We start from the raw sequence: 13,689 nt of genomic DNA, 5'->3' as shown, positions 1-13,689 counted from the left end.
CATACACTTCACTGTCACACAAAACCGCAAGGGATGGCACCTTCAGGGAAGTGAAGGAAAGGAATGGAAGAGATAGCAACTGGTTATAACAACAGACAAGAAGCCTCTACTATCTGTTTTCCGTTAGTTTGATATCTTACTTTTTTCTCCATCCCAAATCATGACTCAGTGTCTTTAATGCTCACATACAGGCACCCAACTGTCACCCACACCTGCCATTTTCCAGACTTCTTTATCCAGTTCCCCCACATTCTTATTCCATGTCACCACTCTGTGGCCTTGCTGTAGACTATACAACTGCACGAAATCAAAGAGCTTCTTCTGCATGCACCATCTACTCTTGTTGCTGTTTGGACTCCCCATTCCATTCCATTTGTTCTGCAACTTTACCGAGTACTTTACAGAAAGGAATTTCTCTTTCTCTTAAACCAAGTCATCTTCCATTTCCCTCCTTTTCTTTCTCAGTGGTATTTTGTTTGGACTATTTTTGCAGCAATTGCCTATTAAACAGTCTGCTTATTATTATGTGGCTATCACCCTGTGACTATGGGACGACAAGGCCACCACCTAGTGGTCATAGAAGAAAATACATCAAATAATTTTGTAGCTTCTAAATAGGGTTTTTTTTAATATGACCCTGTTAAAGATGCGCTGGGATGGAAATTAAAGAAGATACCAGAAAATGGAAAGATCTCCCATGCTCTTGGATAGGTAGGATAAACATAGTAAAAAGGGCAATCTTTCCAAAAGCAATCTACAGATTCAATGCAATCCCCATCACAATCCCAGCACAATTCTTCACTGACCTTGAAAGGATAATCCTCAACTTTATATGGAAAAACAGAAGACCCAGGATAGCCAAAACAACCCTGTACAATAAAGGAATTCAGGAGGCATCACCATCTCTGACTTCAAGCTCTACTATAGATAGTCCTGAAAATATCTTGGTATTGGCAAAAAAAAAAAAAAAAAAAAAAAAAAAAAAAAAGACAGGTAGACCAATGAAGTCCAATTGAAAACCTTGATATTAACCCACACACCTGATTTTTGACAAAACAGCTAAAAGTATACAATGGAGGGAGGAAAGTGTCTTCAACAAATGGTGCTGGCACAATTGGATGATGGTGTGTAGAAGACCAGATAGACCCATGTCTATTGCCACACACAAAACTCAAGTACAAATGGATCAAAGACCTCAACATAAATCCAGCCACACTGAATCTCTTAGAAGAGAAAGTGGGAGGTAACCTTGAACAAATTGGTACAGGAGACCACTTCCTGAACATAAAACACCAGTAGCACAGACACTGAGATGGACAATTAATAAATGGAACCCCTCAAATTGAGAAGCTTCTGTAAGGCAAAAGACACATTTGACAAGACCAAATGGCAGCCTACAGACTGGGAAAAGACACCAACCCCACATCTGACAGAGGGCTGATCTCCAAAATATACAAAGAATTCAAGAAACTAGTCAACAAAACACCAAGTAAGCCTATTAAAAAGTGGGGTACAGAACTGAATAGAGAATTCTCGATAGAGGAAGCCAAAATGGCTGAAAATACTTAAGAAAGTGCTCAACATCCTTAGCCATCAGGGAAATGCAAATCAAAACAACTCTGAGATACCATCTTACTCCTGCCAGAATGGCTAAAATTATAAACACCAATGACAGTTTATGCTGGAGAGGATGTGGAGAAAGGTGAACACTCTTCCACTGCTGGTGGGAGTGCAAATTTGTACAGCCATTTTGGAGATTAGTATGGCAGTTTCTCATGAAAATAGGAATCAATCTACCATAGGACCTGGCAATTCCACTCTTAGGCATATACCCAAATGATCTACATCCATGCAACAAAGACATCTGTTCAACTACGTTCATAGCAGCATTATTTGTAATAGCAAGAACCTGGAAGCAACCTAGATGTCCCTCAACTGAAGAAGATGTGGCACATTTACACAATGGAATACTACTGGGGGGGGGGGCAATGGAATCTTGAAATTTGCAGGCAAATGGATGGAACTTGAAGAAACCATCCTGAGTGAGGCAACCCAGTCACAAAAAGAGGAACATGGTATTTACTCACTCATATATGGATTTTAGAAATAGAGCAAAGGAACACTAGCCTATAATCCACACCACCAGAGAAACTAGGATACAAGGAGGAACCTAAGAGATTCATATAAGAACAAGATCTCCTGAGCATATTGGGAGTGGGGGGTGGGGGCAGTGAGTGCGGAGGGAGTTAGGAGAAAGAGAAGGGTCAGAGAGGAGAACATGTGGGACCAGGAAGATTGAGTCAGAGGGCAAATAGACAAGAGTGGGGGAAAAAAAGAGAACTATCATAGAGGGAGCCATTATAGGTTTGAAGAGAAAACTGACTCTAGAGAAATGTCCAGAGACCTACAAGACTGACCCCAACTAACAATCTGAGCAACAGTGGAAAGGCTACCTTAAATGCCCTTCCCTGATAATGAGATTGATGACTAACTTATCTACCATCATAGAGCATTCATCTAGTAGCTGATGGAAATAGAAGCAAACACCCACCCACAGCTAAACACTGAGCTGAACTCCTGGAATCCAGTTGCAAAGAGGGAGGAGTGATAAGAAAAGGGGTCAAGACCAGGCTATAGAAACTCACAGGGACAGCTGACCTGAACAAGGGGGAGCTCATGGACTCCAGACTGATAGCTGGAAACCAGACCCCCTTTGGTTAACCAATAAATATATATTTTACATAATTTATGGGGTACCATGTGACATTTTAACACATGTATATACTGTAAAATGTTTAAATTGGGTTAAACTTATCTACTGCCGTGTGTGTGTGTGTGTGTGTGTGTGCGTGTGTGTGTGTGCGTGTGTGTGTGTGTGTGTGTGTGTGTTTCCCTGTGTAACAGCTCTGGCTATCCTGTCTTTGTAGACTAAGCTAGTCTTCAACTTGCAGAGATCCACTTGCCTCTGCTTTAACCCCCAGTTCTGGGATTAAAGGTATGTACCACTGCCCAGCATCGACTGTCTCTTTTAAACATGCTTACATTAAGCTGATAAAAATGAGAGAAAGGATGGAAATGCAGCTCAAACAGACGATGTGCATGTGAGGTTCATAACCTGAAAGCATTCTGAGCAACTCTGCCAGACTCAGTGTGACTATGTCACTGTTGACCACAAGGGTCCTTAGGGAGTTCACTAAAATCAGGTAGGAGTGGCACAGCCATCTCATCCCTTGCCCAACTATACAAAGAAGGTGGTGGCCCCAGTTTTTTTTTTTTTTTTTTTTTTTTTTTTGTTTTGTTTTGTTTTTTTGCTTCTGGCTCTAGATAATACTAATTAGAAGGTTAATCTTCTGATACTTTACTATTTGAAATATTCTTCCTTTGAAAATTAAACCCAAAGAACACAACAGAAATTCTATGGAAAGCAGACTAAATTATTGGTGACCAAATTTAGAACAGAGGGAGCCATGATCATATGCTATTTATAGTTAATGAACTCAATAAAGACCTGTCGCCTGCTGCTGTGGCTCTTGTTGTGGCATTCAGCAGCTTGTTTTCCAAATGAAGATCTGCTTTAAAATAATTATTCACACAACATAATCTGGAGTAGCAAATCCTATCAGGCCATTTCCAAACTCCTTGAAAATAAGTTTTTAAAAGAGAAATACAAGCTGGGTGGTGGTTGCGCACACCTTTGACCTCAGCATTGGGGAGGCAGAGGCAGGCAGATCTCTGTGAGTTCGAGACCAGCCTGGACTACAAGAGCTGGTTCTAGGACAGCCTCCAAAGCTACAGAGAAATCCTGTCTCGGAAAACCAACAATAGCCAAAGAAACAATTTAAAAAGAAATAAAAAAAAAAAAAATAGGAATTAGGAATTAAGGAAAGGCAAAGCTACATCTCTCCCTGCAATTTTCAAGGAACATCCATTTCCAAGCAGCCTTTGAAATCTGCACACTGCATTTTACACTCTGCCATTCATTCTTAATTCCTAGAATCATCCTTACGGTTTTTTAACTTAAAAGGAGTTCTTTATCAAAATTACCTTTTTTTGGTCTAGAAGTCACTAGAAGAGCAACTAGTTAATGCCTCCCATAAGACACAGTCTAAGTGACAAGGCACAGTGTTCTTCACTACTCCTTAGTGAGAGCAAGTGATGTTAGCAAATGAGGGAGTTTAGTTATCAGCCTGCTCAGTTTTTGTTTTGCTTTAAAAACATATATATATATATATATATATATAAGGTCTGTTCTATTATTTAGTATTTTCAGATTTTTCTGATAATTATAAAAATCTGGTACGTTACCTTGAAAGGAAAGAGTGCTAATGGAAACTAGGTAAATTGCTGAGCTGTGACATAAGAAGGCAAGATTACCTGGCAATGTCCAGATGTGGATCCACCAGAGTGCTGACAAATCGGAAGAAGAGACAGCCCTTCCATTTCACATATTCTTCCTTTACAAGGATAAAAAAGGCACATTTCAGGATGAATTTTAATATTCCGAGTCATTTACTCACTTTCCTTAATGTAACATTCCACCTGCTGGCTAACAGTCCACCTGGGGCCCAAGTTTACTGCAGTAGTGTTTATTTCCTAACCTCCTTGAACTAAGCACATTTATATTTTTTAGCTCAGAGAGATACAGAGGAGTATTTGGGCAAAAACTTATCAAATGTATGCTATAAGAAAATAACACAAAGAATATGGCTTTAATGGGCAGATCCACAGGTGCCTCTAATGTATGAGAAGACAAGCTTATGAGTGTACAGAAAGGATATATAACTTAGTGAATGCCTTCTTTTTAAATAACCAGATATTCCCTTCTCATTATAGGCCAACTCCAAGCTCTGAATGTACATAGAAGCATCAAACGCTCTATATAGCCCTGCAGCTCAAGATGTTTTACAGACTAAAAACAGTTTACTGGACTCTGCAGCAATGTCATGAGACAGTGTATTCCAGGGCCAGGTGGTGGTGTCACATGCCTTTAATCCAAGCACTTGGGAGGCAGAGGCAGGCTGATCCCTGTGAGTTCAAGGCCAGCCACCTACAGAGTGAGTTTCAGGACCGGTTGCAAAGCTACAGAGAAACGCTGTCTGGAAAAACAAACAAATGAACAAAAAAGACAGTGCATTCCAAATAAAATCTACATTTTAAAACAATAGCCATTATGACTGGAACTCATGGATGTTGTCGAGAAGAGCAGTGGAATTTGAACTGGAGCTGCCTATCCCTAATCACTTCCCTTTGCAGGTCACTGACACAGAATTCCACTGCTCCACAGGATGTCTGTGCAAATGTGCCAGTGAGCACTAAACACTGTAAGATACTCTAAACCAGAGAGGAGAATGGCTGTCTTTGAGTCTATGGCAAAGCAAGCATCTCATGGTTAACAGAACACTCCCTACATCAGCATGGTAAGCAGAAAAGGGCAGTCTGACTCCTACACATACCTGTAAGAGGTTGGTAAGCAAGATCAGTGTCTGCTTTCGGATAAATGGGTCTGAATCCTTCAGACAAACGGAAATATTGGGAATATAATTGTCCACCATGACAGTGTACCGGATACAAAGATCACACATCACAATGATGACATTGTTGCGGACAGCCACATCCTCACACACTTCAAGTTCTCGCACAAGGGCTGGGATGCTTTTCTTTGCAAGATCTTCATGCTGTAAGCACAGTTTACCTGTCACAGAAAAGAGAAAGATGCCTACATTCCACACTACAGTAAGCATATGCCCCAAATCACAAACGACAACAAACTCACAAATATTAGAAAGTTTAAAAACAGCACTCAAAAAAATTAACTCCACCACAAGTTTCTTGAGACATATGATTGTTCCCCTGAAATACTAAAATTGTTTTCCACTTAGAAGTCACTCTTTGAACTGTACAGTTAACTACTTGCCCACAAAATGACCAGTAAAACCTAATACATTTTAGTTTTGATTATATACATGTTCTAAAAAAACTTTACTGAATTAAAAATGCAAGCTAGATAGCAGGAAAGAATGTTGCCTCACATATTTTATTTTTTATTCATAGTAGAAGGAGGATGCTGAATTACATTCTCTAATGTTTGCTTTGTGGCCTGGAGAATGTTTTGTTCTTACTTGTAATTCTTAGGTATTTTTAAAATAACACATGTCACAAGAACAAAAACAAAACAAACCCAAACCAAACCACAGCAGCAACAAAAACTACCATTTAAAACTATATCTATTATAAGATACACAATCACTTTTAAAGATAGAATATCCAAATTATAGACAGAGGTCAGTGTTTCCATGATGAGCTGCTGGAGTTGGTGGAGAAATGTGCTTACAGCTCACCTGTTAGTTTTGGAAATTTAAACAAACCATCTCACTCTATAAACTGAACTTCAAATTTTCTTCTCCTAAAACTAAGTGGAATATCTAGGATACAGTTCTCCGTTTTGGGTGCATGCAGACTCATGTGTACACACAAGTATTAGCAGGGGCCAGAAGACAACCTTGGGTGCTGTCAGGTACCATCTATCTTTTCCCTTGAGAAGGGGCTTCTCACTGGCCTGGAGTTTGCCAACTAGGCTAGGCTGGTGGCCAGGGAGTGCCAAGGACCTGCCTGTCCCTCCATCCTTAGTACTGGGCTTACAGGCATGTACCAGTGGACTTGGCTTCCTTAATTGTTTGTTTTAATGTATTTTAGGTGCATAGGCATCCTGCCTGGATGTATGCCATTTGTGTGCCTGGTGCATGTGGAGGTCAAAAGTGGACAGATCTGCTAGAACTGGAGTTACTGGCAGTTGTGAGCTGTGGGATCTGGGAATCGAACCTGGGTCCTCGGAAAAGCACTAGTGTTCTTAATTACTGAGCTGTCTCTCTAGCTCTTTGTCATTTTTATTTTATTTATTTACTTATTTTTTTGGGGGGGTGGGTTTTGAGACAGGTTTTCTTTGTATTGTTTTGGAGCCTGTCCTGGAACTAGCTCTTGTAGACCAGACTGTCCTCACAGAGATCCACCTGCCTCTGCCTCCAGAGTGCTGGGACTAAAGACGTGCACCACCAACACCTGGCTTCTCTCTCTCATTTTTAAAATGTGGCTTCTGGGGATTACAATCAGGCCCTTGTGCTTCTTAGCACTTTATAAACTGAGCTATCTCCCCAGCCTCTGAAATACTTTCTGATAGATTTCCCTAACTACACTGTGAATATTAATAAAACAAAAACCCTACAAGAGTAGGCACAGACTCAACAGCACATAGCACATTACTGTGATTAAGCTTATTTGAGACTAAAACTACACAGACTACAGCCATATTTCCCCCATGGTATCAGTACCTAAAGTGATGATGGCGTGTGCTCTAATCACAGAAGGCATGGCAGAGCTTCTGACCTGTAAAGGCAGCTGATTGGCTAGGGCATCCATGGTCTCTTGAGATGATGGTACTTTGGGGAAAGGAAGAGGAAAGGAACTATTATTGAGACAGTTAATGAGCTCCAGGACAGACTTCATACAGCATATGATTTCAAAGGTCTTACAGTGATCCACATGAGAAGCAGCAGCCAGAACAGACTGGATTAGAAGGAAGATTCGCTTCTCTACTATAGCTGGACATAACTGGGCTATATCTCCTATGGTAAAAATACATTTCACCTGCAAAAAGAATTGATTTTGCAATAAAAGCAAGACAAAATAAAAATAACATAAACTCTATCTTGAGTAACATATAAGGAGAACATTATTTTGTTTCACAAATTACAAAAAGATAACTACTTTTTCAGAAAATATATATGGCTATTAATAAAAAATTGGCTGCTACTTAATAAAATTCATTCCAAATTAGAATGACCATATCATTTTATCATCTAAATCCAGACATTTCTGTGAATAATTGGGGTTCTATTAATAATCATGTTGTGATAGAAGGTGTCATCCCTTCATATTAATATATGCAACAAGTTTTTAAAGAATATAAGGATGCCACATGACAGCTATGGGTTTCATGATAATTTTGCTGAGGTTACTACGTTAGTGTGTATTTTTTTCCTTTTTGGCTTTTTGAGACAGGGTTTCTCTGTGTAACAGCCCTGGCTCTTCTGGAACTCGATCTGTAGACCAGGCTGGCTTTGAATTCACAAGCGCTGGAATTAAAGGCATTTGGGTGTCGCCATGCCTGGTGTGGGTGTTTATTCCTACAATAGTCTGGTGAATACCGCTGTTCCATTTTCCTAGTGGTGGAATCCAGACTGAAAGAGCACATAAAGGGCCAGGAGACTACTTAATGGTAGAAATCACAGCCTAGCAAGCTCAAGGCCCTGTCCTGTGTTTGATTCCTAGCACTTCAAAGGAAATTTCTCTTTGGAAGCATGCAAGCTCAGTCTATATTATAAAACATAATTCCTATTTGTCCTCCAGGTTCTACTTCCTCATAGCCAGCTACCACTCTTCCTGTTTTCTAGTGACATCCCATTTTAATAAATAATAGTTTTTCTTGACCACAAAGATGAATGGGCATTATTAAAAAGTGAAATGTCAGGTGAGAGCTTACTTTAGAGCTTGACTCAGTTGTGTATGCAAGCCTGCAACTGTAGCACTTGGGAAGGGGTGTGGTGGGAGGGCACGTGGGTACAGAAGTTTAAGGTCAGCCTGAGCAATATAGCAAATTCTTGACTCAAATAATCTAAACAAAAATAACTCCTTAACTTTGTGGCCTTCCCTGGTTTATACTGGTCTATAATCACTATCTATAAGAGCAAAACTGGCAGAGCAGGAACTGAACACAGAGAGGAGGTACTCTATTCATTTAAACAGAGGAGGAAACCAGCCAGGTTTGGTTAAATGATGATCCATTCTAAAGGGCATCAAAACCATGGCTTATTCTTCAATAAGACAATGTCAGATACCAGAATCAGAATCACTGTTAACAGACATGCTAATCGCCTTATGTATCCTGATTCACAGGGGCTCTTATGCTGACACTATGTTTAAAGTAGGAATGTCCATCAAGATAACTGGCTCAGCAAAGGGCATTTGTGTCCTGGATGGCCAAATGTCCCCTTTTAGTTTACGTATTACAAAAGCTCAGCTCTATTCCCCCAGTGCTATATTCAAACGCTTAAATAATTCAGAAGACATGTTATAATTATTTTAAAAGTCAAAAGGTCAAACAGGGGCTGGAGAGATGTCAGCAATTAAGAGCACTTGCTGCTCTTACAGCGGATCTGAGTTTGGTTCCCAGCATCCACATCAAGCGGCTCATGAATGCCTGTGTGACTCCAGCTCCATAGCATCTAATATCCTATTCTGGTTTCCACAAGGAACTGCATTCACGTGCACATACCCGAACACCCCCCCACACACACACATAAACAAGCATACGCATTATGGGGAAATCCTCCAAAAAGTAAGCTATAAAAGCCTTTTTTCCTGCCAATAGCAACTGGAACTCACATTGGACAATCACCTTTGAAGAAGTCCTGCTGTAAAAAAATTAGGAAAAAGCAGCTGCTTACCACCAGGTCTTCGTCCATGTTCCCTGCCCCATCTTCCTTCAGAAGGACATTGGAGAGGTGGTGCTCGCAGGTGGAGAGCACATCCCCACACACCTGCTTCAGCAGCTCCTGCACGAGTCATAGGTCAGTTGAAGGGTCTCACATGGCTCAGACAACTCACTAAGCCCAGCTCTCAGAACCACCAGGCTCTTGGAAGACATGGAAGACCCCACCCACCACATTCATGACTTTGACCTTTCCCATCAATTGTCCCACTCCACAGCAACACTTTTAAGCAGCCTGGCCACAGGAAGTGGTTAAGTCAAATGTTTATTGTGTGTATCGCCTTTCCTTGCATATTTGCTCTAGAAGAGCAAAAGGCAAATAGAAAATCTAGTTCTCAAGTTTACAGACCACCTTTTACAGCAGTACCCCTTCAAGAGTAGAGGAAAAATGGTAAATCTACCACACACATACACATAGGGAGAATTAACTATTATGGTTAACACTTTACTTTTAAAAGACATAAAATAAGGACTGATGTTGGGTTAGGTATGGTAGTCCTAGCACTTGGGAGGTGGAGGTGGGAAGATCCTGAGTTCCAGTTTGATCTAGGCAAACAGAGAGCTCCAGGCCACTGTGGCTATGTAGCTAGACACTGACTTAAAAAATATCAGGTATCCAAAGAGAGGGCTTAGCAATTAAGAGTGCGTGCTCCATAATCAGAAGGTCTTGACGACAACTAATGTAAGCACATAACAAGCCAGGCAACCCCACAAATGCCTGTTCCAAAGGGGGCAGAGCCAAGAGGATCATTGAGGTTTGTTAGCTTCCAGACTAGCTGAGGGTAAGCCCCAGGTTCAGGGGAGACAGGAGAGACCCTGCTCAAAAATGAATAGGTATGCAGCAGTAGAAGAAGGCACCCAACATCCTCTTCTCGCCTATGCACATGCATAGATGACCAAGAAATCGATACAGACATACAGACAGATGCAAGCGCGTGCGCACGGGCACACACGCACACACACACACACACGGCAGTTGTTAATCTTCTGTAATATATAATGTACAAGTTTTCAATGTGTCTTACTGATTACAGAAAGTTCCAGGGGGTCACTGCCACTCACAACATATAACCACATTTCTGTGCCTAAGAGCATTCTCAAAACCCAAAATTCTTGTACTTCACTGGCCATTCTAAAATACCTAAGTGTAGTTAAGTGTTTCCACAGAAGTGAACATATCGTTCTATTTCAGGTATAACTGTACTGCAATGACATTATCTGTCACATGTATGTCTGGTGCTTTCAAAGACTGTCTTAGGGTTCACCCAGTGCATGCTGCACTAGAGCAATGTGGTGTCACATCAGCACTTGCCAAACAGTAGTACATCACTACCACAAGAAAATATAATCTGTCTTAGCCTAGAAATTTTCAAAACAACTGTTTTTAAAGACAGTTTCTCTGTGTAGCCTTGGCTCTCCTGGAACTCATTTTATAGACCAGGCTAGCCTTGAACTCAGAGATCCACTTGCCTCTGCCTCCCGAGTGCTAGGAGTAAACATATGTGTCACCTATGACTTTTAATAGATTATACAACCTAACCACCACTTGTTCACCAAGCGCGCTCCTGAAATCAACAGGCCCTAGTCCTGAGGAAGAGAGAAGAAAGGCTGACTTGTGTAAGTTGAAGTAACTACTCAGCCTGGGAAGACTGTCAAGGCCAAACAATACTGTTCAGTTTCGGCACGGCTCCTTGTGAGTGCCTCCAATGACTAGAGCAGGTACCGAGACAAACCCCTCATTTTAAGCATACTTCAGTAAGTCTGCTTCAGTTGGCTGATATCTGCTCTCTTACAACTTCCAAACATTTGTATAGATTGGGCATCTGGGCACACCATATAAATTCAATTCTTTTATGTCCAAGTCTTCATATATCTGAATTCAGCTAGGCAGCCTAGCCTGTCTTCCATTGCTTCTTACATGCTATACAACTCATTTCACAAACCCCTCAGCTAACTGTCTTCTATAGAAAGTTCATTTGTCAACAAGTTTCTAAAACGGTATCACTGAAATTGAGTTACAAAAAATGGTTAGGACCTTAAGTTTAGCTACGACAAAGAGCAGGACTATGGTTCCTCTTATTCTAGACACCCCCCCCCCATTAATATAGTCCAAGCTCTAATTAAGAGTTTGATGACATCCACAGAAGACCCACTCTTACCAAGCTTACAGATATCAAAAATGTCCAAGACCCAAGTCTAAGTGTACACTACTGTAGAGCAGTGTGCTGTTCATCCACTCTGATCATTTCTTGTTCTCATAAAACACAGAATGCTTATTTAGAGGAAAGAGAGAACTATATTTACATGTATTTAAACACCAGAAAAATCTCAAGGTCTTATTCTGATGTTGTCCACCAAGAGAGACATTGGCAGAAGAAATGTGGCCATTTTCCTATTGAAGGAAACAGGCAAAAAGCACCTTGGCCTGGGTACTGCCATTTTGACTTCAAACTCCATGTTCCCTGTAGGGTGAAACAAAGTTCAAGTTCCCAAGCCGCAGGGAAGCCGAGGCCTTCCCAATGGCTGACCATCTCCTCTTTAATCAACAGAAATAGCCTGTTATGCTTTTTAGTTCTTTAAAACACATGGCTCTTCCTAACAACACAAAGAACAAACGAATCTGACTGGTTGGAAAAACTCCCATTTTGTGTCAGCTGACAATGATAGACATAGGGAAAGTCCCTAATATTTGATTCCTGATTGGTGAAAACTGTAACTTTTTGTGCTTCTAAACCCAAGTCTGCACCTACTTGGGGCTGCCAGGAGAAACAAGACTCCCGAGTCCTTGTCCTGCAGCCCTGATTGATCGATCAGTGACCCACGTCTATGGTGATTTAATAAGTGCTCTCTGTCCTTCCTTGTGATGGGTGTGATACTACCACAATCAAGTTCTCTTTTAGCTCTGTTTCTTAATCTGAAGACAATGCTTTTGTATTCTTCCAGGTACTAATAACAATATAACCAAACAGCTTGATGACCACAGGCATTTGCAAGAAGAGCCCATAGATAGCAGTGATGACTTTTTCTAGCATGTCTGGAATGAACAGAGACCCTCCTTCTAATTCCAGTTTTGCCATCAATAGGGTATATGCCACTGATCCTTAAAACCTGCCACCAATTTTCTTATGCCAAACAACACAGCATCAGCTATATTCTTTCTTATTGTTTGACACTATTCAGTTGTGTTCCAAGAAATCTGATGACTTTCATGGGCAACCTCACACACATCGTACTCACTCACAAGGATGCACATACAGGTAAATGAAAAAAATTTTAAAAAACTAAAAATGTATATCTTATGATAAAAGCAGAAGACAGTAATAAAATGATGTATTAGGAATACTGATATGGGGTACTGGAGAGATGGTTCAGTAGACCTTGGTGGCAGAAATCACCAATGCTCGTTCTGAGCCAGCCAATCGGATGTTTCAAGTGTGACCATCACCATGGAAAATATATGCTGCATGTTGTACAAGGGGGATGTGGTCCCAAAAGATATTAACGCGGCTATTGCTACCATCAAGACCAAGTGCACCATCCAATTTGTGGATTGGTGCCCAACTGGATTTAAGGTAGGTATTAACTACCAGCCCGCCTCTTTGGTCCCTGGGGAGACCTGGCCAAAGTGCAGAGGGCTGTGTGCATGCTGAGCAACACCAGCAACACCATTGCCATTGCAGAGGCTTGGGCCCGTCTGGACCACAAGTTTGACCCCATGTACACCAAGCCTGGGTTTGTGCATTGGTATGTGGGAGTAGACATGGAGGAAGAGGAGTTCTCAGAGGCCCTGGAGAACCTGGCAGCACTGGAGAAGGGTTCTGAAGAGGTGGGCATAGATCCCGAGGAAGCAGAGGCAGAAAGGGAGGAATACTGAGGATATGGGTCTGGCTGGCATCCATCCATTTATATCTTCCTCACCATTGAAGCTAAAGGCTGTATTTACTCATTAAATTTTTTATGTTGAGGCAAAAAGAAAAAAAAAAAAAAAAGATTCTTCTAAAAAAAACAGAAAGAAAGAAATACTAATATGACTCTGTGGTGAGATAGCTCAGTGGGCAAGTGCTGCCAAGCTTGACAATCTGAGTTTTATCCCTGGACCCACCTGGTGGAAGGACAGAAGTGACTCCTGTAAGTTGTCTTCTGGC

The 13,689-nt window shown here is 41.1% G+C and overlaps 1 protein-coding gene across 1 annotated transcript in view; it reads right to left on the bottom strand.

Moving 5' to 3' along the window:
* Ncapd3 (non-SMC condensin II complex subunit D3) overlaps nt 1-13,689 on the bottom strand; it is a 72,136-nt gene that overhangs the window by 20,199 nt on the left and 38,248 nt on the right. Inside the window, exons 20-24 of the mRNA XM_051196932.1 lie at nt 9,501-9,608; nt 7,527-7,641; nt 7,326-7,433; nt 5,454-5,692; nt 4,375-4,454 (exon numbers count right to left, since the gene is read on the bottom strand). Coding sequence (XP_051052889.1) covers nt 4,375-4,454; nt 5,454-5,692; nt 7,326-7,433; nt 7,527-7,641; nt 9,501-9,608 — 650 coding nt within the window. The remainder of the gene's footprint in view (nt 1-4,374; nt 4,455-5,453; nt 5,693-7,325; nt 7,434-7,526; nt 7,642-9,500; nt 9,609-13,689) is intronic.

Source organism: Phodopus roborovskii, unplaced genomic scaffold (assembly GCF_943737965.1).
Source record: "Phodopus roborovskii unplaced genomic scaffold, PHOROB, whole genome shotgun sequence".
In the NCBI taxonomy this organism is placed as follows: Eukaryota; Metazoa; Chordata; class Mammalia; order Rodentia; family Cricetidae; genus Phodopus; species Phodopus roborovskii.
Note: the sequence above shows the minus strand (reverse complement) of the source record. Positions and strands in the feature narration are given on the sequence as shown.